The sequence below is a fragment of the Rhinoraja longicauda genome, chromosome 3 (assembly GCF_053455715.1).
Source record: "Rhinoraja longicauda isolate Sanriku21f chromosome 3, sRhiLon1.1, whole genome shotgun sequence".
NCBI lineage: Eukaryota > Metazoa > Chordata > Chondrichthyes > Rajiformes > Arhynchobatidae > Rhinoraja > Rhinoraja longicauda.
In genome coordinates, this window is record NC_135955.1 from 19,134,435 (window position 1) to 19,161,588 (window position 27,154).

The following is a 27,154-nucleotide window of genomic DNA, read 5'->3' on the forward strand; positions in this document are numbered from 1 at the left end:
AAACAGAGGGAAAATACTCACTGAGGTCCTTGCCCATCTCCTGCGACACCGAGTTGACTGCTTTGATTCCTGAGGGGCCCCCTTCTCTCTTTGGTTACCTTTTTTCCCCTTATGTGGCGGCACGGTGGCGCAGCGGTAGAGTTGCTGCCTTACAGCGAATGCAGCGCCAGAGACTCGGGTTCGATCCTGACTACGGGCGCCGTCTGTACGGAGTTTGTACGTTCTCCCCGTGACCTGCGTGGGTTTTCTCCGAGATCTTCGGTTTCCTCCCACACTCCAAAGACGTACAGGTAGGTAGGTTAATTGGCTTGGTAAATGTAAAAATTGTCCGTAGTGGGTATAGGATAGTGTTAATGTGTGGGGATCGCTGGGCGACGCAGACCCGGTGGGCCGAAGGGCCTGTTTCTGCGCTGTATCTCTAAATCTAAAAAAAAATCATGTACATAAAATCTATCCTGTCCCGTTTTTGCCCTCCTGATTTTTTTTTTTAGCATGTTCTTTAATTCCAGAAAATTCTCCAGGGATACACTTGATCCCAGCTGCCTTTACGTGCTCCATGCCTCCATATTCTTGACCAGAGACTCAATTTTACGGATTGTCATCCAAGCTTCCTTATACCCACCTGACTTGTCCTTAACTCTTAACAGGAACATGCAGGTCCTGGACTCTTATCAACGTACTTTTAGACATCTCACTTTCCGGACATTCCTTTTCTTTCAAACAACCTACTCTAATCAATTTGAGCGCGTTCCTTTCTGATATCTCATAGTTGGCCTTGCCACAATTTAGTATTTCAAAGGTAGACACAAAATGCTGGAGTAACTCAGCGGGTCAGGCAGCATCTCTGGAGAGAAGGAATGGGTGACGTTTCTGGTCGAGACCCTTCTTCAGAGTGATGTCTGGGGAGGGGGCGGGACAAAGATAGGATGTAGTCGGAGACAGGAAGACTAGTGAGAGAACTGGGAAAGGGAGGGGATAGAGAGGGAAAGCATGGACTATCTGAAGTTAGAGAAGTCAATGTTCATACCGCTGGGGTGTAAACTACCCAAGTGAAATATGAGGTGCTGTTCCTTCAATTTGCACTGGGCCTCACTCTTGACAATGGAGGAGGCCCAGGACAGAAAGGTCAGATTGGGAGTGGGAGGGGAAGTTGAAGTGCTGAGCCACTGGGAGATCAGGTTGGGTAAGACGGACTGAGTGGAGGTGTTCAGCGAAATAATCGCCGAGCCTGTGCTCTGGTCTCGCCGATGTAGAGAAGTTGACACCTGGAACAGCGGATACAGTAGATGTTGGAGGAGGTGCAGGTGAACCTGAGCCTCACCTGGAAAGACTGTTTGGGTCCTTGGTTGGAGTCGAGGCGGGAGGTAAACGGACAGGTGTTGCATCTCCTGCGGTTGCAGAGGAAAGTACCTGGGGAGGAGGTGGTTTGGGTGGGAAGGGGCAAGTGGACCAGGGAGTTTCGGAGGGAACGGTCTCTGCAGAAAGCAGAAAGGGGTGGAGATGGGAAGATGTGGCCAGTAGTGGGATCCCGTTGGAGGTGGCGGAAATGTTGGAGGATAATATGTTGTATGCAACGGCTGATGGGGTGAAAGGTGAGGACAAGGGGGACTCTGTCCTTGTTACGAATGGGGGGAGGGGGAGCAAGAGCGGAGCTGCGGGATATTGAGGAGACCCTCGTGAGAGCCTCATCTATAATGGAAGAGGGGAAACCCTGTTTCCTAAAGAATGAGGACATCTCCGATGCCCTTGTATGGAACACCTCATCCTGGGCGCAGATGCGGCGGAGACGGAGGAATTTGAACTAGGGGATAGAGTTTTTACAGGAACTTGTGGGCCCGCACTGTCTCAATCCATAACTATCTTAAACCTAATAGAACAGTGGTCGCTGTTGTGACAGTCTCCTTAATCAACACAGCAAAACCCCCTCCTCTTTTATCCTAAAGCATTTGTAGCCTGGAACTTCCATGGTTCTGCATGATTTCCAGATCCCTTGATCATTTTAGTGCTCAAATTATCTATTAATTTGAACGTACCAGTTGACCAGACCTGGGTTGAGAATTCCACAGATTAACAATCTAATTTTAGCCTTGGTAGTTGTTATTGTCTGGGGCACAGCATCTTAATTCTTGACTCCGCAGTCAGAAGAAACTTTCTCTTAGCATCTATCCTGTCAATCATTTTAACCTTTTGTATGTTCAGTAAGGCCATCACATTTAAACTTCAAAGTTTAATTGAAGCCCTAGTGAGAGCCTCATCTATAATGGAAGAGGGGAAACCCTGTTTCCTGAAGAATGAGGACATCTCTGATGCCCTAGTGTGAAACAACTCATCCTGGGCGCAGATGCGGCGTAGAGGGAGGAATTGGGAGTAGAGGATAGACTTTTTGCAGGAGACAGGGTGGGAAGAAGTGCAGTCCAGATAGCTGTGGGAGTCAGTGGGTTAGTAGTAGATGTCAGTCACTAGTCTGTCTCCTATGATGGAGATAGCATTTTGTGATACCTTCGAATGGTACGAGATGATCATTTAAAAAGAAATTCTGCTCTCCTGTTCAATTTGTCTGTCACTGACAAAGTTTAGAACTTTCTATGAGGCGTATGATTTAATTGAACCATTTTGGAAATGTGCATTTTTTTTCAGTGAAATTGATATTTGCATCCGTTTGTGACTATTGTGTAACTTTTGCATTTCCTGTGCAGGCTGACAAAGAATTTGTGTGGTCTTTGTGGAAACGTTTGCAGGTAGCAAACCCTGATCTTTCGCAGGCCATCAGCTTGGTTCTTGAAAGGTGAGTGAAGGATCATACAGAGACATGTAAAACAGATCGCGAGAGCAAGGTCAATCAAAGTACTTGATTTTTGTCTTTTAAATATAACAACTTGTACAACTTTTCTGCAAGCTAACATTTTGGTTGAAAAATTGTTCTGTGGCTGCTTATTATTCACAATATCCATAAACAATAGATAGATTAGTTCAAGAACATAAGGCCATTGGCTACAATTCTGCAGCTAATTTTTTGATGAAAGTTCAGACTCAGAAATTGCCAGGGTATTTGGCTTCAAGATTACCTTGTGGTTTTGGGATGTGTAATTTGAAGCTATTGTCACTGCATGTTTGTGCAACAGTCACATTGACTGATTTGATGAATTCCAAAGGTTTTAATTCATTATGACAGATTCTTTATGCTGTCTGTCAATTTGCCTTGGTTGCAGCACTTGTGTAGTGGGTCTTAAGATTGTGGCTGTAAACTGCAATGTAGCATTGAAGGACTGCGGCATTGTCTGACATTGATTTTTAGTCGTCCCGATGGGTTCTGAAAAAGTGCGGACAGCCTACTGTTAACCATGCACCGTTGCTGCTCTGTCTTTGGCATAACTACATCCCAGTGAAAGTTTCTATTGTGTCATGGATAATGGGTAAAGTGTTCTCATTTCAGCAGAATCTCTTCCACATTATATACAATTATAATTTTGAATTTTTTTTGGGACAACTCATGGCCGTAAAATGTTGAGAAGATTTATAGGTTTGATGTATTTCGATGATTGTATTTACGGGGTCTATTTGTTTCCAATCTGAATGTGGATTGTAGCACCATCTTTTCTTCACTGTTCACTTATTATAAAATAGTGATGGGAGCATCCTCCAGCATGTACATAGTTAAATTGGGAAGCTGCTTAAATATGGGTTTTTTAATGGAACAATGAAAATTTCAGACAAATAAAGCCATATAAAAAGTATTTCATTGCATGCTCTCTCAAGCCGACCATTCTTTATCTATTTTTCATTTTGTTTTCTGAATGAAGAAGATATAGTGATTTGCACTTCCAGGTTTAATCACATCCAGCATTGATGAGTTGCAACTATTGGAGCTATGATGCTGAAGCTGTCATGGAGACATGGTTGTGAGAGGGACAGGATTGACAGCTCAACATTCCAGAATTTCAATGATTCAGACATGATAGAGGAGGAGATGAGAGTTTGAGTTTGGTTAATTGTCACGTGGGGAAATTGGGGAAAGGCAGATAACAGATTAGAAGGCAGGAGCAAGTGGGAGCAGTTCTTATTGGTTAAGTAGTCAATGAGGATAGGTGTTGTCCACATGTAGGCTAATCCACCAGAACAAGAGGCTTATTTAGGTAGGTACATGGATATGATAGGACTGGATGGATATAGATCATGTGCAGCCAGAGATTAGTTTAACTTGGCATGATGTTTGGCACAGTCATTGTTGGCCGAACGACCTGTTCCTCTGTTGCACTATTCTATATTTTCTTACCATTTCTGTGAATGTTTGTTTTAACACTGGAACTGCGGGTTACTTTCACACTGATGTCCACAAATTGTGGCCTCAGATAATCTGTCAGATCGGTCGCAGTTGCATTGCAGGCCATGGTGACCACCCGTAACAATCTGCTGCTCAGATATCTGTAACTCCAGGAAGTCCTGCTTGCATGTCATACCACCACAGAGTGACAATATAGGCCCAGTTTGTGTGATTGGTTGGAAGACTATTTTGACGATAGTTGCTGTTGCCATTGGCAATCATACATTTTTGCAGCATGACCTGTTGCAATCAGACTTGAGTGGTTGTGTTTGATTGTCAAAATTACCATCCACACATTCTCTCTCCCAATGCGGCCACTCCCAACACCATGCCTTTTTATTAGCTGCTCAATTAGCCAATTTTAATCACTCAACCAATCCAACAGCCACCTTTTGAAATCTCCCCATCTCCTTCGACCTATTGCTGTCTTCCTGTGATGCTCCATGTTTCAAGGTTTTTGTATCTGGAAATGTTTACTGCATAGCTGCTTGGAAATGGAATACCTGCTTAAAATTTGCCAGATAGGATCTTGTGACACCCAAAGATTGAGGCCACAGAGCATGGAACAGTAGAGAGCAGGACCAGGCCCTTTGGCCCACCATATCTGTGTCGACCATGACGCCAGTCTAACCTATTCTCATCTACCTGCACGTGGTCTATATCCCTCTATTGCTGGCTGTTTTGGAAGTGTAATAATCACTTGCCCTGTGGGAATGTGGATCACAGCCGCATTTCTGACTTTGCAAGTACAGAATTGAATCCTGCTGTGACTGGGATGACCTGTATACTTTTCTCTTGCATTTGACTTCCCAAAATGCACCAGCTCACACTTGTCTGGATTAAATTCCATTGCCATTTCTCTGCCCAAACTAACAATATCCCTTGATGACCTTCCGTTCACAAGTACAATAATCTTTCGGTCATCTGCAAATTTAATAATCTGACCTCTTTCATTTTCATCGAAAAACAGAGATTCCAGCAGAATCACTGAAAATTGATCTTTGCAGAACACCACTGATCACAGAAAAATAACAGAAAAACATCACTCCACCACTGTCTTCTATGACCAAGCCAATTTTGGATTCAATTTACCAATTATTATGCGTCCCATGTAATTAAATCTTCTACCTTGAGGCATCTTATCAAATGCTTCACCAAAATCCATGTAGACAACATCCGTTTTCTTACCCTACAGAGCAGTGAATGTCAGATGAACACCCGATTGAACAAATAATACCTTGGGGAAATTCTGCCTCCTTGGGAAAGTAGCCAACACAATCAAGAACCTTTATACCCGGGTCATTTCTTATTCTCCCATCGGGCAGAAGATGTAAAAGCTTGAAAGCACATGCTTGCATCAGATTATTGAACAGGCCTGTCATAAACTAAGGGTATGAATGAATGAATGAATGAATGAATGAATGAATGAATGAATGAATGAATGAATGAATGAATAAGTTTATTGGCCAAGTATACATATACAAGAATGTGCCTTGGTGCTCCGCTCACAAATGACAGCACAAACATACAGTTAACAATTAAGAATAAAGCATAAACACATCAAAACAATAAGGATACACCATTACAGTCTAAACATGTGGGTGAAAATAAACCAGAGCAAAAAAGAGACTACAGACTTTGGTTATTGAGTAGAACTATCACTCGTGGGGAAAAAAATTCATTCTGATCTCCCAATCTATCTCATTGAGGACCTTGAAAACATTTTTTTCCTACACTTTCTCAGTAACTGTAATGTTTTAACACTATATTCTGTACTCTACTATTTTTCTCTTTGCACTTCCTGTTGTACTTGTGCATGGATTGATTGTACAGTATAATTTAACTGGAAAGTATACAAACAAAGTTTTTCACTATCTTGTAAAATATGACGAAATAAACGAATACTGATTACTTCAGCAACCAGCATGGCTAGATGACACTCAACCAAATTCCCCACCCCCAAGAGTCTTAAAATAATTGAAAAAGATTCAGAACTATGTTGGCTGTTCTTGGAAGCTATTGTAGCAAGTATCTGACACCCATTTCTCTTAACTTATGAGCAGCATTGTTAGGTCTGAGTCTAGGACCCTTACTGACATCCTGGGCATATTTTATCAGAAAGTGAAATTCTTCCCTGGATTGTGGCTGTGCAGATTGATTTTCATACTGAGGGACATCTAATTTTGATGATAAGTTCTAATTGAAGATTTTGGCTGCTACTTTCGGCTTGTTACCATTTGGCAGCAAAGCTGAACTGTTAATTATTTCTAAACTGGATTATGTGTTCTGGTAGTTAAGACAATTAATTTGATTGAATTTCTGTTTTACTATTTTATGTTACTGAGAGGTACTGGAACTATATGGGATGCAATTAGTGGTCCTTTGCATGATTTTATTTGTTCTTTGATGAGCAATTTTCATATTTCATCAATAAAATTCAGCAAACCAGAGTTCGTCAGAATAACACTGGTATAGACATGTGCAATGGGGACTAATATTACATTTTAAACATAGAATTCCTGAAATTTGAGTTTCAGCTGTGTATAAACCACTTACTTTTATATTTCTCATTAAGGCAATGAGTCTGCCAGGAGTACAATTGCAGAGATGCTTGTAGCCTTACCTGATCAAATGAGCATTCATGCCATGTTGACTCAGAGTCTCAGCAGATTGTTTTAACTATGCAGGATGCCTTTTCATTAAGTCTTCAATAAAAGAAGAAGCTTTGATCTTCTAATTTAGAAATCATCAGTAATTTCTTAGGGCATTGATAAGGATACATAGAAACCTAGAAAATCGGTGCAGGAGGAAGCCATTCGGCCCTTCGAGCCAGCATCGCCATTCACTGTGATCATGGCCGATCATCTACAATCCGTAACCTGTGCCCAACTTCTCCCCATGTCCCTTGATTCCACCAGCCCCCAGAGCTCTATCTAACTCTCTCTTAAATTCATCCAGTGATTTGGCCTCCACTGCCCTCCGTGGCAGAGAATTCCACAAATTCACAACTCTCTGGGTGAAAAAGTTCCTTCTCGCCTCAGTTTTGAATGGCCTCCCCTTTATTCTAAGACTGTGACCCCTGTTTCTGGACTCCCCCAACATTGGGAACATTTTTCCTGCATCTAGCTTGTTCAGTCCTTTTATAATTGTATATGTCTCGATAAGATCCCCTCTCATCCTTCTAAACTCCAGTGAATACGTCTAGTCTTTTCAATCATTCCTCACATGACAGTCCCGCCATCCCAGGGATTAATCTCGTGAACCTATGCTGCACCGCCTCAATTACAAGGATGTCCTTCCTCAAATTAGGAGACCAAAACTGTACACAATACTCCAGATGTGATCTTACCAGGGCCCTATACAACTGCAGAAGAACCTCTTTACTCCTATACTGAAATCCTCTTGTTATGAAGGTCAACAGCTTTCTTCACTGCCTGCTGTACCTGCACGCCAACTTTCAGTGACTGGTGTACAAGGACACCCAGGTCTCGCTGCACTTCCTCCTTACCTAACCTGACACCATTGAGATAATAATTTGCCTCCTTGTTTTTCCCGCAAAGTGGATAACCTCACATTTATCTATATTATACTGCATCTGCCACGCATCTGCCCACTCACTCAGCCTGTCCAGGTTGCCCTGCAACCTCCTAACATCCTCTTCACAGTTCACACTGCCACCTAGCTTTGTGTCATCTGCAAACTTGCTAGTGTTATTTCTAATTCCTTCGTCCAAATCATTAATATATATGGTAAACAATTGCTGCCCCAATACCGAGCACTCCACTCGCCACTGCCTGCCATTCTGAAAAGGACCCGTTTACTCCTACTCTTTGCTTCCTGTCTGCCAATTTTCTATCCATGTCAACACCCGACCCCCAATACCATGTGCTCTAATTTTGCTCACCAATCTCCCGTGTGGGACCTTATCAAAGGCTTTCTGAAAGTCTAGATACACTACATCCACTGGCTCCCCTTCATCCATTTTACTTGTCACATCCTCAAAAAATTCCAGAAGATTAGTCATGCATGATTTCCCTTTCATAAATCCATGCTGACTTGGACTTATCCTTTTACTGCTATCCAAATGCACCGTTATTACCTCTTTAATAATTGACTCCAGCATCTTCCCACCACCGATGTCAGGCTAACTGGTCTGTAATTCCCAGTTTTCTCTCTCTCGCTCCTTTGTTGAAAAGTGGGATAACATTAACTATCCTCCAATCCACAGGAACTGATCCTGAATCTATTGAACATCTAAACAACAGTGTATGGTTTTGGTCTCATTTAAGGTGAAATAGATTTGCACTGCAGATATGTCAGAGAAGGTTCACCAGGTTATTCCTAAGATGAAGTCGTTAACTTGAGGGCAGCTTGAGCATGTTGCATTAATATCTTAGGGATTTGGATGAATGAGAGATTGTATTATTTAAATACAAGAATTTCCCAAAGTGAGGGCGAGAGATGGAGCAATGGGCCTTTTTGATGATATAATAGCAGTGGTCAAGGGTGTTTGATCCATTGGTGCAGCAGGGCATGTGCTGGCAGTGGTTTGGGAGTGATTTCTTCAAGTAGGTCTTGCTGAAGTCTTGTTGAATTCTCCGGTTACGATACGAAAGGCGTCCGGGTAGGCCATCTGGGGTTTGTTGACCATGGTGTGCAGGTCCTTCAGTGCCAGACAGGGTGCTCTGTTTGGTGTGGGATGTTGATTGTGGTCATGATGATGGAGGTGAATTCACTCAGGAGGTAGAATCCAACATTTTGTGTCCACCCATCACGTCATTTTGACCGCCTGGTGTTCCAGCTGCGGAGAGCAGGAGTTGGACAGGACTGCTATGTCTAAACGCCACAAACAGTTTACCGTGAGGCAAATCCCATTGCCTTTACCCTTTTCTGATGTCAAGCAGCATCTTTGGAAGAAATGGCTAGCTGATGTTTTGGGTTGGGAACTTGTCTTCAGACATCATAGTAGTAGTGGGGGGTAGGGCAATGCCTGACAAGTGATGGGTGGACAAAAACTGTTGGATAGGGGTTCTCCAAGGAATGCTCCCTGATGCGCTGTTACTCCAGCATTTTGTGCCTTTCCTTGGTAAATCAGCATGTACAGTTGCTTGTTTCCTTGAAGTTTCTTGTATCCACCCAATGGATGGGTACAGATGAAGGTTTTTTTGATAGGCACATGGGTGGACAAAGTTATTAAGGCTAGAGATGAGGAGATGAAAGGGTGTCAGGTCTGGAGAGAAGATGAGTGAAATGTATGGTCAGGGAGGGATATAGGAGAGGAGGAAGAAGAGGAAAAAGGTGTGGGATAGTGGGAGAAATGGGAACTCATCAGGGTGCGGAAAAAGAAAAGAGAGGAAATGGGTGTGTGTTATTTAAAATTAGAGAATTTAATGTTTATACCATTGGATTGAAAGCGACTGAAGTGAAATATGCGGTTTCTCCAGTTTGCTTGTGGCCTCATTCTTGCAATGGAGGAGGCCCAGGACAGAAAGGTCGAAAAGGGAAGAGGAGTTAAAATGGTTTGCAACAGGAGATCCAGCAAGTCTTGTCAGACTGAGTGCGTGTTCAGCAAAACAATCGCCTATAATACGCTTGGTATTGCCAATGTAATAGAGGCCACATCAGAAGTACTGAATGCAGTAGATAAGGTTTGTAGATATGCATCTGTGGCTCTACCTCACCTGGAAAGGCTGCTGGGATCCCCACTAAATAAGCTCATTGTAAACCTATGGACTTTGCCCTTGCGATCTCCATCCACAAACAGCTTCTGGACTTCCTGACTGGCAGATCTCAGTCAATAAACTTGATTTGAATTGAATTGAGCTGGACAAGAGCTGATATTAGCAAAGGAAAAGTTCTTGCTAAAAGAGTTTGCTAAACTTTGGGCAGCTGTCTGGGAGGTCAGTAACGGACAATTTGCTCCATTTGCTGCTGACTGGATATCTGTACTTTTCGCCTTGGAACATGCTTTATATTAGAAAGCATTCAGACTCGCATGCTGATTTTCCTTAATGGCTTTTAGTTCAGTCATGAGCTCAGTTTTCCTTTCTGGAGCTGATGACTGAAATGTGTTAATTTTACTTTGGAATTGCATCACTATGTATTGACTTAAATTCTCTGCATTTAACAATGACCTATTTTTCTTGAGTGAATGGATGAACATGATTGCTATCATGGGAACATTTGGACTTTGTTGAAATCGTGACTCCCAGAAGGTGCATATTTGCATTATTGGAGACCGAACTTTTGCTCTGTGCTTGGATTATAACAATATACTTATGATTTCCTGAATATAGACTGTGCAATCTCATTTAAAAAGATACTGTTGCATTGAAGTGGTCTTGTCAGATATGCGGTAACTTATATAAAGTACTCATTGCCTAAGTTTCAACTGTGATTGTTATCCGCTTGTGAGTGTCTTCAAGCGTAACTGTAAAACAGCATGATGCAGTATGGATGTAAAATAAATTATTCTGTTGTAATATATTTTGGGAATTTCAGTGAACTTTGAGCCATAAAAACAATGCATTTCTGGAAATTTTACTGTTAATTAGATGATATTGGTTTACTATTAGAACGTCTTATGATGCCTTTATCTATAAATGTGTAGTTATTGTAGTTGAGTATGCTTGTAAATGCAAAAATATTAACCTTTATCAAATTAACAATTTTGTAGTGATTTGTTAGATTGTTGAAAACCTCTCATTGAAATTCAATCTCATTGATAGCAGCTAATAAATCCTAAAAAGTTGACATGAATTTTTAACCTTAAAGTGGAAACTGTGTTTGCACAATACTGTGAAGCTTTAGAATTAATCATACAAATTAGAAATCTTGCGTGACTGTTGGAAGCCTGTCTGCATGGCTTGGGGAAATAGTGTAATGGCTTTTTTTGGCCCTTTTGATGGAACAGTCACTATGTTTTCTTCATTGCAGGATTGTTAGTGGTGTAAAAAGTAATGACTACAGCGAGGAAACATCTGTTCCTTGACAAACAGCATGCGCACTGTACCAGCGCATTCCTGACACCACCTGTGGACCCTAAATGGTGAAACTGTTTATTCTGATCTGTTGAGGGCACTTCATTTCCACATTATTTTTCACAAGCAGTAACTACTTCATTGGATTGAAATTAAACACGGTTCCATGGAGGGCTGCATTGTGGATTTCCCCTCGCAGCCACTTATTTAAGTAAAAGGAAATTGCCCTTCATTTTCATTCCGATGTCTGGTGAATTGCCAGTCTGAAATTGGTCATTTTGAATGGTCTAGAAAAAAAGAAAATGCTGCCGTTGAATGAGCAAAGGATCATTGAAGTTTTGAATCAAAACAAGCTGGAGTTTAGGACTTCATAGTAGATCAACCTTGAGCACCAGGATTTTTAGTGGTCCAAAAATTCCCGAAGCTTATTGGAAGTTTTCCAAGTGTTCAGACTCCATATGTTTACATGAGTGTTGCTGGACAAGAGGCTATTTAACATTGTATATGCGGTGAAAACTAGTTCCTGAAGCAGTCTGATGCTGTTCACTGCATTTTTTCAGTAGAAATTGTGCAAATGGCTTCTGCATCAGATGGAAAGTTGTTAAAATAGCTGCACTTATGTGCACATGGTTGTTTAATGGTCACAAATATAGACTTATGCAGTGGTGGGTATTCAAAGACTCACATTTTCTTAACGAGAAAAAGCAGCTATAATACATTAGGTATTATAGCTGACCATGTTGTTAGATTAATTATACAAAGTAACTATCTCCTCGTGTGCAGATGAGTGGTAGAATCTGCTGTGAGTTGATCAGAATGTTAGGAGAATAAAATGGGATTAGTGTAAATGGATGTTTAATGGTCAGTGTAGACTGGTAAGCCAAAATGCATGTTTCTGTAGAGCTAGTCTAATTCAAAGACAACCTTGATTCACATATGCAATAGTGCAGTGGTATTATCACGGGATTAATAATCTAGATACCCAGGACAAAGTCCTGAGGATGTGGGTTTGAATCCTGCCTGTGGCATCTGGTGAATTTGAATTCTGGAACTTGAGTCTAATGATGACTATCAAGACCTTTGATGGTTGTAAGGGCCCATCTCGATCACTGATATTTTGTAGGGGAGGAAATATGTTAACTTTGCGTGGTCTGGCAGATGTATGACTCCCGACCCACGGTAATGTGGTTGACTCTACAATGGCTGAACAAGCCATTTAATTGTAATAAATCATGATAGCCACAAAGAATTGAAACTGTACGGATCATCTGGAATCAACCTAAGCATCAAAAATGACAGTGGCAAAAGCTGCCCCCATCAACCCTTTAAAGTCTTTCTTATCAACATCTGGGATTTTGTGCCAAAATTGGGAGAGCTAAACCCCAGGCTCGTCAAGCAACAACCTAACATAGCCTTATTTACAAAATACTATCTTGCCGACAATGTCTGATAAACCACCATCTCCATTCCTGGGTTTGTCCTGTCCAACACCTGGGAATGGCCAAGCAGAAGCGACAGCAGGGTTGGTATATATTCGGGAGAGAACTGCCATTGGCAATTGGAGTTGGCAGTTGGAGAACTGCCTGCCTCATGGCAGGCCGGATCAGCAGACGCCTCCCGGCAGGCTGCAGAGAAGCCGAGATTGGAGCCTCGCAGGTCGGAGCTAGCAGCCGGCCCCTGGGTTGACGGAACCCACGGCTGGGGCCTGGGTCGGCGCCATGGTGTCCGGAGAGGACCCGGCGGTGATAGTGGAGAGGTCGATGTGGCAGTTCATGATGGCGCTGACCGGCGGTCGAGGACGGACCACGTGGAAGTGAGGATGCCGCTGCCGGGAGATGGAATAAAGGAGGACCCGGCGTGGGGGGACCGCTGTGAGGGAGGGCAGAAGGGGAGGGGGGGTGAACAAAGGGGGACCTGGCGCAGGGGCACTTTGGAACTTTGTAAGCGCCCTCTATGTGGTGACTATTTGCATACCGTGGGTATACAAGCAAAGAATTTCACTGTGACTTGTCACATGTGACAATAAAGTATTCATTCATTGGAGTCCTCAGCATTGACTGAATACTATGAAATCTCAGGGCATCAGGTTAAACTTGGATAAGGAAGCCTTCTGCTGATTACCTCCTACTGCGATCCACCCCTTGCATTTCATAAAATACGTCTTCTCTGAGGCTATGTGCTGGTATGCTAGGAACCTGACGTGAATCCCTCCACTGGTGCTACCAAGCAATGAAGCACCCATAACCTAGTGTGGCAAGGTTGTCTGTGAGGGCTGGTGTTGGGCAGGGTGGTGCAAATGTGCTGCCAGCCAGAGTTAAAGTGTAGGGCTCAGGGCTGCTCCCTGGCCGGCACAGTAAGTATTGGTCATCACTGGGACCAGGCAACACCTGCAACGATAATGGATTGCCCAGATACCATGGTCTATCTCATCAGCATCTACTGCAAGTGATAGAAGCAATTGTTACTGCCTTTTTTCAGTCTGAAGAATCGTCTTGACTCGAAATGTCTCCCATTTCTTCTCTCCAGAGATGCTGCCTGTCCCACTGAGTTACTCCAGCTTTTTGTGTCTATCTTTGGTTTAAACCAGCATCTGCAGTTCATTTTTGCACATAGAACAGTACTGCACAAGAACAGGTTCTTCGGCCCACAAACTCCGAGCCGAGCGTGATGCCAACACTAACTTTTCTGCCTGCACATAATCCATATCTGTGCATTCCCAACAAGATGAAGATCCCTACTTGATCTCGTGCTCCCCAGTATGGGCATGAGTGACCACTGACTGTACAGTCGGTGTGGAGCTGAAATCCAGTGAAAGTGCACATCATTGAGTGGTATGGCACAACCGCTGTAGAGCAACCCTGTATGAATGTCAAAATTTGTACTCAACCACAATCTGCAACCTCATGGGCTGATGCAGCTACCATACTCCTCATACCAGGCAAACAACCCATATTCAATGAGGAGTGCCAGGAGCAGCACCGGGCATACCACAGAATGCCACAGAAGGCTGTGGAGGCCAAGTCTGGATATTTTTAAGGCAGAGATAGATGGATTCTTGATGAGTACGGGTGTCAGAGGTTATGGGGAGAAGGCAGGAGAATGGAGTAAGCAGGGAGAGATAGATCAGCCATGATTGAATGGTGGAGTAGACTTGATGGGCCGAATGGCCTAATTCTACTCATCACATGACTTTATGACCTAATGTGCACAAGATGGGACTAGTTGCATACTAACCGAAATATACAGCACACGATAAGCAGAACCAAGTGATCCCACAATCAAAAGATCAGATCTGTAGGAAAATAACTGCAGATGCTGGTACAAATCGAAGGTGTCACCAAAAGCTGTTTGCGAGTCAGGCAGCATCTCAGGAGAGAAGGAATGGGTGACGTTTCGGGTCGAGACCCTTCGTCAGACTGATGTCAGGGGAGAGGGTGGGACAAAGAAAGGATGTAGTTGGAGACAGGAAGACGGTGGGAAAACTGGGAAGGGGGAGGGGAAAGAGAGGGACAGAGGAGCTATCTAAAGTTAGAGAAGTCAATGTTCATACCGCTGGGGTGTAAGCTGCCCAGGCAAAATATGAGGTGCTGTTCCTCCAATTTGCGGTGGGCCTCACTATAACAATGGAGGAGGCCCAGGACAGAAAGGTCAGACTGGGAGAGGGAGGGGGAGTTGAAGTGCTGAGCCACCGGGAGATCAGGTTGGTTAAGGCGGACTGAGCGAAGGTGTTGAGTGAAACAATGGCCGAGCCTGCATTTGGTCGCGCCGTTGACATCTGGATCAGCGGATACAATAGATGAGGTTGGAGGAGGTGCAGGTGAACCTCTGCCTCACCTGGAAAGACTGTTTGGGTCCCTGGATGGAGTCGAGGAGGGAGGTAAAGGGACAGGTGTTGCATCTCCTGCGGTTGCAGGGGAAAGTACCTGGGGAGGGGGTGCTTTGGGTGGAAAGGAATCAGTGGACCAGGGAGGTACGGAGGGAACGGTCTCTGCGGAAAGCAGAAAGGGGAGGAGATGGGAAGATGTGGCCAGTAGTGGGATCCTGTTAGAGGTGATGGAAATGTTGGAGGATAATTTGTTGTATATGCTGGCTGATGGGGTGGAAGGTGAGGACAAGGGGGACTCTATCCTTGTTACGAATGGGGGAAGGGAGAGCAAGAGCGGAGCTGCGGGATATAGAGGAGGCCCTCGTGAGAGCCTCATTTATAATGGAAGAGGGGAAGTCCCGTTTCCTAAAGAATGAGGACATCTCTGAAGCCCTAGTGTGAAACACCTCATCCTGGGCGCGGATGCGGCGTAGACGGAGGAATTGGGAGGAGGGAATAGACTTTTTGCAGGAGACAGGGTGGGAAGAAGTGCAGTCCAGATAGCTGTGGGAGTCAATAGGTTTGTAGTAGATGTCGGTCACTAGTCTGTCTCAATAGGCAATAGACAATAGGTGCAGGCGTAGGCCATTCGGCCCTTCGAGCCAGCGCCGCCATTCAATGTGATCATGGCTGATCATTCTCAATCGGTACCCCGTTCCTACCTTCTCCCCATACCCCCTGACTCCACTATCCTTAAGAGCTCTATCTAGCTCTCTCTTGAATGCATTCAGAGAATTGGCCTCCACTGCCTTCTGAGGCAGTGAATTCCACAGATTCATAACTCTCTGATTGAAAAAGATTTTCCTCATCTCCGTTCTAAATGCGTCTCCTGAGATGGAGTCTCACCTTCCACCCCATCAGCCAGCGTAAACAACAAATTATCCTCCAACATTGCCGTCACATCCAACGGGATCCCACTACTGGCCACATCTTCCTATCCCCTTTCTGCAGAGACCGTTCCCTCCGTAACTCCCGGGTCCACAGGTCCCAAACCATCCCCTCCCCAGGTACTTTCCCCTGCAGCCGCAGACGATGCAACACCTGTCCCTTTACCTCCCCCCTCGACTCCATCCAAGGACCCAAACAGTCTTTTCAGGTGAGACAGAGGTTCATCTGCACCTCCTCCAACCTCATCTATTGTATCCCAGACCTCCCAACCCTTCCGAATTTGGCGGAAAGTTTCCGCTTCCTTATTTCATTTCCGCCATTCTGATTTTGCCTCACATTTTTCCGCAAAACACATGCCCTGCCGCCTGCCACGCCCCGCCGCTGTACTCGCCCCGCCGCTGTCATCGCCCCGCCGCTGTACTCACCCCGCCGCTGTACTCGCCCCGCCGCTGTCATCGCCCCGCCGCTGTACTCACCCCGCCGCTGTACTCACCCCGCCGCTGTCATCGCCCCGCCGCTGTACTCGCCCCGCCGCTGTACTCGCTTCGCCGCAAGGCTGGCCTCGCCGCTGTACTCGCCTCGCTTCGCCACTAGCCTGGCCTCACTGCTGTCCTCGCCTCCTCTCACCGCTGTCCTCGCCTCCTCTTACCGCTGTCCTCGCCTCCTCTCACCTCTGTCCTCGCCTCCTCTCACCGCTGTCCTCGCCTCACCGCTGTACTCGCCTCACCAGTGTACCTGCCTCACCTCTGTACTCACCTCGCCGCTGTACTCGCCTCGCCTCACCGCTGTACTCGCCCCGTCGTTGTACTCGCCTCACCTCGCCGCTGTACTCGCCCCGCCGCTGTACTCGCCTCGCCTCACCGCTGTACTCGCCTCGCCGCTGTACTCGCCCCGCCGCTGTACTCGCCTCGCTTCACCGCTGTACTCGCCTCGCCGCTGTACTCGCCTCGCCTCACCGCTGTACTCGCCCCGCCGTTGTACTCGCCTCACCTCGCCGCTGTACTCGCCCCGCCGCTGTCCTCGCCTCGCCGCAGTACTCGCCCCGCCGCTGTACTCGCCTCGCTTCACCGCTGTACTCGCCTCGCCGCTGTACTCGCCTAGCCTCACAGCTGTACTCGCCCTGCCGTTGTACTCGCCTCACCTCGCCGCTGTACTCGCCCCGCCGTTGTACTCGCCTCACCTCGCCGCTTTACTCGCCCCGCCGCTGTACTCGCCCCGCCGCTGTAATCGCCTCGCCTCACCGCTGTACTCGCCTCGCCTCACCTCGCCGCTGATCCGACCTCAACCTCGCCTCTCGCTGCTGGCCTCGCCTCGCTGCGGAGCGTGAGGCCAGTTGATGTTGAGAGGGGACGGGGGGTGGGGGGGGGGGACATGGACCGTTGTGATTTGCTGTTGAAGACCACTGGAGCAAGTATGTCTTCAATTAAATTAGGTATGTGCAGTTTTTTAAATGAAACTCTTTCTTCATAACTTAGTCATACATTTTATGACCATTGTTCTTTTATTCAATACCAAGAGAATTGGGATGTGTAAAGTAAAAGCAAAATAGAAAAAACAAAACAAAACAATTTTTTCTTTGTTATAAAAAGTATTTCTGTTCAGTAACCTTTCTATAATAGTAGAATATGCTCCTGATAGGCCTGACATTGTACATGTCGTCCAAGAACTACAGACTGTTCGAAATAATAGTCGTTTTTCACTCGTGAATGTAGCGCAACGCGTACGCGCATTTGGCGTGCATTCTTTTTTTTTGCTGAAAAGTTGCATTACGTGCCATATTATGAATTTTGATGTAAAATTCTGAATTTTGGACATCAAAATTCTGAATTTGTAAAATCAAATGTTGGGAGGTCTGGTATCCGCTGTTCTAGATGTCAACTTCTCTACATCGGCCAGACCAAACGCAGGCTCGGCGATCGTTTCGCTCAACACCTTCGCTCAGTCCGCCTTAACCAACCTGATCTTCCGGTGGCTCAGCACTTCAACTCCCCCTCCCACTCCCAGTCTGACCTTTCTGCCATGGGCCTCCTCCATTGTCATAGTGAGGCCCACTGCAAATTGGAGGAACAGCACCTCATATTTTGCTTGGGCCGCTTACACCCCAGCAGTATCAACATTGGCTTCTCTAACTTTAGATGGCTCCTCTGTCCCTCTCTTTCCCCTCCCCCTTCCCAGTTCTCCCACTTACTTCCTGTCTCCAACTGCATCCTTTCTTTGTCCTGCCCCCTCCCCTGACATCAGTCTGAAGAAGGGTCTCGACCCGAAACGTCACCCATTCCTTTCCCCCTGAGATGCTGCCTGACCCGCTGAGTTACTCCAGCTTTTTGTGATACAAAAGATCAGATCTGAGCAATGCAGTCTTGCCACTTGTACTAAGAAATGGTGGTGGACAATTAAACAATTGCTTGAAGGAGGGGGCTCCACTAATATCCCCATTCTTAACGATGGGGAATCCCAGTACAACTGTGCAAAAGGCAAAGATGAAGCATTGGCAAGAATCTTCAGTAAGGCAATTGCCAGTCTTCAGCTAATGTGATTTGAAGAAAAGGCTATAGAAATTGAATAGAGCAAAGAACAAGGGTTCTGATGACCTAAGGGCAATAGTACTGAAGACGTTGTGCTTTAGAACTTGCCACGCCCTTGGTCAAGCTGTTCCAGTACAGTTACAACTCTGGCATCTATCTGACAATGTGGAATATTGCCAGGTATGACCTGTCCAAAAGAAGCAGGACAAATCCAACCCAGGTGGTTACAGCCCCATTAGTCTACTCTCAGCCGTCAGCAAAATGAACAAGAGCATATGGAGAATAAAAATGTGCTCACAGGGAAAATGTACGAATTCCATACACAGCACTGGAGGTTAAGATTGAACCTGATTGCTGGAGCTGTGAGACTGGATTTCTGTTTACTTTGTCTATTACTTCAATTTTATCAGAGCTTCTTGATGCTGGAGTTGGTCAAATGTTGTTTTTTTGTCAAGATAATTGTTCTCATGGCACCTTTACTTGGGACCAAGGCTGCTGATAGGTCTTGAGCCAAGTCATTTTGGCAAACGCAAGCTGGGTATCAATTGAATGGGTTATTGGTGCATCGGCTGAAGGGATTAGTTTAATTTGGCATCATGTTGGATACAGACGTTATGGGCCGAAGGGATGTCTCTCTGCAGTACTATTCTATGTTCTAGATGTCGCTTGTTAGCATAGTCAACAGCAGTTTCCATTATTTTAATGTTAAGTGGTAATTAACCAGATTAAATTAGGCTTGTTTTTTTGTGGATGGGATTTAGCTGAGCAATTTTAAAAAACATCGTTGGGTAGATACCAGTGTTCTAACGGTTGTAGAACAGCTGGGTTAAAGGTGCAACTAGTTCTGGAGATTAGACCATCTGGAACTGTATGCTGGATACTGAGAAACTGAAAAGGAAATCGGTTCTCTGGCATCAGTATTTTACACTAAAAACTGAATATACATTGTGTGTACATGAACATGCACTACTTCCGTCATTGCAAAGGGGAAAGTTAAATTATGTACTCTTCAGTACTGAACAAGATTGCTCACCAAAATATCGGAGCAGTTCTTCTGATAAAATTATTGGCAATTTGTTCTGGCATGACCTTGGCGTAGTTTTCCACTGCCAGTATTTTGGCAAGGTTGAATGCTGTATAAGGGCACTCTCAATGCATGCAGCTTGCTGCATCCGCACAACAATTTTGATAGTTGGCAAGGTCACACCCTTGGTGCATTCCAATGTTAAAGCTAACATTGTAGTGTGAATGTTAATAAGTTCTTGACGTTTACAAACATTCGATAACTTTTGTCAGGTTATTTAAAAAAAAATAGTGATTATGTAAAGAACATGTGCAAAAACAATTCAAACATTGAAAGTTAACTTAAGTGGCAAAAACTCTGTCCTCGTACCCGATTTCTCCGATGCAATTGAATTAATGAAATCTGTAGTATTTTCACCAGGTTTAACCTGGCACAGGCTCAATGGGTAGGCTTTCCATCCTGGGAGATGGAGGTCTATTGGAGTTCACGTTGTCCTATTCGCATGAGGGCAGTTTCAGGCAATGAAGGCAGGGTGCAAGATGTTGTCATTGTCTTCTGCTCATATTAGTGGTGGAAATGGGATGTTAGCAGAGATACTCAGTGATCCTTGGCACCAGGGAGAAAATCCACTCCAGTTATACATTTTGTTTCTGATATTTTGCTTATTTAAGGAATTTCAGGCTTTTGTTCATGCAAGAACATCCTATCCTTGATTTGACAACGGAAATTCATAAAATTGACATGCCACACTGTCTGCTGAAATGTGGTATGGTGCAGACTCCTGATTACCCTCTTTTCTTGGCTGGAACATTGTTTGGAGGTGAAGTAGACAGTTTCAAAATTTCAACTGCAGATGCAAGGGACTTTGACTGTAGTGTTCATCGCTTCTTCCAAACTGAGACCATGTGTTGGACTTTCTATCTGAGCAACCTGAGGAAACCACACTGGAAATCTACATATGACTAAAACTCTCATCTTGTATATGTGTATGTATATGTATACATATTTAGTATGTTCCCGAACTACAGCTAAAACGGTACACGATAACGCAACAATTTTAGCACCACCTGAATCACCATTGTCTAGTGGTTCAAATGGTTGTTATTTAAGTTTTTCACTTTTTAAACTTTAAAAATCACGTTTTTAAAGTTAAAAAAAATTCACTTTTCCATTTACCCTGGCCATCAGCCGCATGCAACGTCACAATGGGACCCGCCCAAGTGACAGGAGTGGCGGCCAATGGGGAGCGGGGGTTGTCCACGATGGTCACCGGGGGTGGGATCCGCCAGAGTGACGGGAGTGCTGGCCAATGAGTGGGAGTGACGGGAGGACTGGCACCTGTCCCAGCGTGTCCCGTGCCTGACCTTCCTCCCGTGGTGCAGTACGGCCGCAGAGGGGGTCCACGGATCGTCAGTTGGGGGAGTGTTGTCAGGCACGCAGGAAAGGCTTGCACCCAACGGGGGTTGCCGCGCCCTCTGGAGAGGTTTACACGGAGGTTTGCCAGGGCCACACTAGAGATTTAAAAATGACTTTTTAAACTTTAATACTTACGTAAGATGGCCGCCGCGTGCGCAGTTGGGGGATGATTACCGCTCGGGGGAGGGGAGACCCGCACGAGTGATGGGAGTGGCGGCCAATGAGGGGGGGGGGGGGGGGGATGAGGAGAGCTCTCCTGCTGCTGGCCAAAGGAGAGGTTTGCACGGAGGGTTGCCGGGCCCGCAGGAGAACGGGTCCACGTCCTTCTAGTAGACCGATAAAATAACCAATGAATTAAAGATTGCAGATATTAAGCTTTAATCCCTGTATCTAAAGAGAGTGCAGACTTGTATATCAGTAATGTTTTGTGAGGAATTTGCGACCGTCGGCTCGCTGCTGACAGAAGGTCACACTTGCCTGATTCACATAGTTGTACAGAAAGGAAACTGGCCCTTTGGCACAACTCGTCCATTCTGGTCAAGATGCCTTTCTATGCTAATCTAATTTGCCTGCATTTGGCCCATATCCTTCCAAACTTGTCCAGGTACAGGTTCAATGTATCTATTAGGGCAGCACAGTGGTGCAGTGGTAGAGATGCTGCCTAACAGCGCCAGAGACCCAGGTTCAATCCTGACTACGGGTGCTGTCTGTGCGGAATTTGTATGTTCTCCCTCTGATCACGTGGGTTTTCTCCAAGTTCTTAGTTTCCTCCCACACTCCAAAGACGTACAGGTTTGTAGGTTAATTGGCTTCGGTTAAAAAAAAATGTCCATGGTGTGTAGGACAGTGTTAGTGTAGGACAGTGTTGGTGTATGGGGTGACGGCTTGTCAGTGTGGATTCGGTAGGCCGAAGGGCCGGTTTCCACGCTCAATCTCTAAAGTCTGATTTCTGTCAGTTTTCTCCATGTGCACCATTATCCGCCATGTGCAAACACTTGCCCTGAAGATCCCCTTTAAATCCTTCCCATCTTACCTTAAATCTATACCATGTTGTTTTATGTGTTCCAACCCTGGGAAAGAGGCTGTCAATCCTCTCTAAGTCCCTCATGTAATTTTATAAACCCCTATTAGATCAACCTTAAGAATCCTTTACTCCTGGGAAAATGGTCCCAACATATCCAATCTCAAGCCAGTTAGTCCTGGCAATATTCCTCTGAATCTTTCCTGCACCATTGTATGTCAATGCCAAGACTGATGAAGACAAGCAATTCTTACGCTGCCTTCACCATTGTCCACCTGTTTATCTACTTTCAGGAAACTATGTTCAATATTTATACGCCAAGGTCTCACTGTTTAATAACACTCCCGAGGGCCTAACCATTCAACCAGCATCTCGAGAGAAAAAGGAATAGGTGACATTCGGATAGGAACTTTTCTTAAGACTGCGCAGAGAAGATTTATGAGGATGTTGCCAGGGCCTGAGCTATAGAGGGAAGTGGGCAGGCTAGGACTATATTCCTTGGCGTGCAGGAGGCTGTTCTGAGAGAGGTATCTAAAGGCATGAGGAGAATAGATTGAATTAATGTACAGAGTCTTTTATCCAGAGTAGGGGAATCAAGAACCTGAGGATATAGGTTTAAGATGAGAGAGGAAAATATTTAATAGGAATCTGAGAGGCAACTTTTTCACGCAGAGAATATTGGCTATATGGAATGAGCAGCCAGAAGAGGCAGTTGAGGCGGAAACTATAACAACATTTAAAAGACATTTGGACAGGTACATGGATAGGAAAAGGCTTGTAGGGATATGGGCAAAACCAGGGCAGGTGGGACAGGTGTAGTTGGAGCACCCTGGTCAGCATAGGCATGTTGGGCCAAAGGGCCTGCTTTCATGCTGTATGACTATTTGAGATACATGATCTTCCATGCACAAGGCCATACTGACTATCTTTAATCAGTCCTTGCCTTTCTAAATGTAAATGGGTCCTCAATTTCAGAATCCTTTCTAATAACTTTCCCACCAGTGTTATAGGGCTCACCAGTCCTTCTGAAACAAAGGTTAACCATCCTGCATTTTCTGGTACCTCACCAGTGGCTTACAAAAATCTCTGCTAGAGTCCCAAACCTCCACTCTTGCTTGCCACAAGGTCCTATTACAGACCTGATTCAGCCCTGTGGATTCAGCCATATTTATGTCCTCCAAAATGTTGATGCATTTCAGGATATCACTATTTTCTCTAAATCTACTGGGTTCCATGTACTCTTTGGTAAATACAGATGAGGTTTTCATTTAAGACCCCGTCCATCTCCTGTTGTTTCACCTATAGATAAAACCACCATGTCTTTCAGGGGACCCACTCTGTACAAAATTACCCGTTTGCTCATATTGTACATAAAATTCTTTAGGGTTCGTGTTATTTGCCAGAGATACCTCATAACTCATTTATGCTCTTTTGAATTGCATCATAAGACAATAGACAATAGGTGCAGGAGTAGGCCATTCGGCCCTTCGAGCCAGCACCGCCATTCAATGTGATCATGGCTAATCATTCCCAATCAGTACCCCGTTCCTGCTTTCTCCCCATACCCCCTGACTCCGCTATCCTTAAGAGCTCTATCTAGCTCTCTCTTGAATGTATTCAGAGAATTGGCCTCCACTGCCCTCTGAGGCAGAGAATTCCACAGATTCACAACTCTCTGACTGAAAATGTTTTTCCTCATCTCTGTTCTAAATGGCCTACCCCTTATTCTTAAACTGTGGCCCCTGGTTCTGGATTCCCCCAACATTGGGAACATGCTTCCTGCCTCTAATGTGTCCAACCCCTTAATAATCTTATACGTTTCGATAAGATCCCCTCTCATCCTTCTAAATTCCAGTGTATACAAGCCTAGTCACTCCAGTCTTTCAACATATGACAGTCCCGCCATTCCGGGAATTAACCTAGTAAACCTACGCTGCACGTCCTCAATAGCAAGAATATCCTTCCTCAAATTTGGAGACCAAAACTGCACACAGTACTCCAGGTGCGGTCTCACTAGGGCCCTGTACAACTGCAGAAGGACCTCTTTGCTCCTATACTCAACTCCTCTTGTTATGAAGGCCAACATTCCATTGGCTTTCTTCACTGCCTGCTGTACCTGCATGTTTCCTTTCAGTGACTGATGCACTAGGACACCCAGATCACGTTGTACGTCCCCTTTTCCTAACTTGACACCATTCAGATAATAATCTGCCTTCCTATTCTTACCACCAAAGTGGATAACCTCACACTTATCCACATTAAACTGCATCTGCCAAGCATCCGCCCACTCACACAACCTGTCCAAGTCACCCTGCAACCTCATAGCATCTTCCTCACAGTTCACACTGCCACCCAGCTTTGTATCATCTGCAAATTTGCTAATGGTACTTTTAATCCCTTCATCCAAGTCATAAGTGTACTCCTTGTACACACTCTCTGCCTATACCTGACATACGACTCCTCCTTTTTCCTAATGAAGTTGAGCTTTCCTGATGCTGCCATCCTTACCCTTTGCTTTAACAGGAACATGTTGGCCCTGAGCTCTTCCTATCTTTTAAAAGTCTTGCCAGATGTGCCCTCACCTGCTAACAGCCTTTCCCAAACAACTGTCTAATGCTATCAAAATTGGCTTTGCCTCAATTTGGAGCTTTTAACTTGTGGGCTAGTCCTATCTTTTTCCTTAACAATTTTGAGACAAATGGAATTATGGTCACTGGTCCCAAAGTGCTCCCACGCTGACACATCAGTTGCTTGTCCAACCTCACTTCCAAAGAGGAAATTCTTCATATTCCTTAAGAAATTTTTCCTGGACACGTAACAAATTTGACCCCAGCTAATCCCTCAGTACTACGGTTATCCCAGTCAATATTAGAAAAGTTTGTTACGGCTTTGTTATTCCTGCAGTCATCTGCACTTTTCCTGCATATTTGCTCATCTAATTTCTGCTGACTATAGGGCCTATGATATATTCCTTTGGAAGTAATTCTCTCCCCCCCCACCCCACCTATTTTATTTCTAAATTTTACCCATTTTGCCTCACTGGATGTCATCGTGAGGATATCATCTCTAAGTACTGAGCTGATGTTCTTCCAAATCAACATTGCATTTTCAGCTCCTCGCTTATCTCCACCTCTATCAATGCCAGAAGCATCTGTACCCAGGAACCTTGAGCTGCCAATCCTTCCCATACTCAATCATGTTTCCGTAATGGCAACAATATCACATTTCCATGTGCTGACCACAACCTGAGTTTATCTGCTTTCCCTGTCCATTTTTTTGCTTTCAAATAACTGCAGTCCAGACTATCATATCTTACCCACTCACTGGGCTGCCCTGTATGTCCTGCCTATTGTGCTAGAATAGTTTAAATCTTATCAAGTAGCTCTTGCAAATCTCTTTGCCAGAATATTGTATCGGTTCAGCTGACTGTCTTATAAAGGTTATCTCTGTGGCAGAAGAGATCCCAATGGTCCAAGAAACTGAATCACTCCCTGTACCAGCTCTTTTGCCATGGATTCATTTGTTCTATTCCTACCCTCTTTGGTGCGTGGCACAGAGAGTCTTCACGAGATTATAACCCTGGAGGTCCTACTTATTAACCATTTGCCTTACTCCCTATATTCACTTTGCAGGACCTCATTCCCTTTTCTACCTATGTCATGAGGGCCAATGTAGACAACAACCTCTAGCAGCTCATCCTCTTCCCTCCCTCTTTTAAGAATATTCTCCTACTGCTGAGAGACATCCATGACCCTGGCATCAAGGAGGCAGCATGCCATCCTGAAGTCTCGTCTCCTGCCTGCCTCCCTAACTACTGGGTTGCCTATTACTACAGCTCTCCACCCTCTTCTGCTGTGCATCAGAGCCAGTCGTGTCACAGCTTTGTCTGCTGCAAAGTGACCATCTGACTAAAGCTGCTGTCTGTGATGCTCTCAGCACCACTGATGCTCCACCACAAGTTCAACTGCAGTGCCAGTTGCTCTATGCAGTTAGTCAAGAGTTGTATCTGGACATACTTTTGGTAGATAAAGTCACCAGAGACACTGGAAGTTTCCCTGATCTCCCATGTTCTGCAGTAGGTGTGTGCGACTGTGCTGGCTGCCAAACGTACACCCACTAAGAACTGAGTGGAAAGTAATCCTGCCTTAATTTTCCTTTGCAGTGCTTAGTCTTTTGAACATAATTGTATAAGGGGTAAGAGAGTTGTAAAAACAAGCAATGCAAGGAGTATACGTAATAAGGTGGATGAATTAAATGTGGAGATAGTTATTAATGATTATGATATAGTTGGGATTACGGAGACATGGCTCCAGGGTGACCAAGGCTGGGAGCTCAACGTCCAGGGATATTCTATATTCAGGCGGGATAGACAGAAAGGAAAAGGAGGTGGGGTAGCGTTACTGGTTAGAGAGGAGATTAAAGCAGTGGAAAGGAAGGACATTAGCTTGGAGGAAGTGGAATCGATATGGGTAGAGCTACGAAACACTAAGGGGCAGAAAACGCTAGTGGGAGTTGTGTACAGGCCACCTAACAGCAGTAGTGAGGTTGGGGATGGCATCAAGCAGGAAATTAGAAATGCATGCACTAAAGGTGTAGCAGTTATAATGGGTGACTTTAATCTACATATAGATTGGGTGAACCAAACTGGCAGGGGTGCTGAGGAAGAGGATTTCTTGGAATGTTTGAGAGATGGTTTTCTAAACCAACATGTCGAGGAACCAACGAGAGAACAGGCCATTCTAGACTGGGTATTGAGTAATGAGGAAGGGTTAGTTAGCAGTCTTGTTGTGCGAGGCCCCTTGGGCAAGAGTGATCATAATATGGTAGAGTTCTTCATTAGGATGGAGAGGGACAAAGTCGATACAGAAACAAGTGTTCTGAACTTAAAGAAAGGTAACTTTGAGGGTATGAGGCGTGAATTGTCCAAGATAGACTGGCGATTGATGCTGAAAGGGTTGACGGTGGACATGCAATGGAAGGCATTTAAAGGTCGCATGGATGAACTACAACAAGTGTTCATCCCAGTTTGGCAAAAGAACAAACCAGGAAAGGTAGTGCATCCGTGGCTAACAAGGGAAATCAAGGATAGTATTAAAACAAAAGATGAAGCATAC

At 44.9% G+C, this 27,154-nt stretch overlaps 1 protein-coding gene across 2 annotated transcripts in view; it reads left to right on the plus strand.

Annotated features, from left to right (window-relative positions):
* Positions 1-27,154, plus strand: part of cntln (centlein, centrosomal protein) — a 354,488-nt gene that overhangs the window by 11,002 nt on the left and 316,332 nt on the right. For both annotated transcript variants that reach the window (XM_078396868.1, XM_078396869.1), the window contains exon 3: positions 2,697-2,785. In XM_078396868.1, the coding sequence (XP_078252994.1) occupies positions 2,697-2,785 (89 nt within the window). The remainder of the gene's footprint in view (positions 1-2,696; positions 2,786-27,154) is intronic.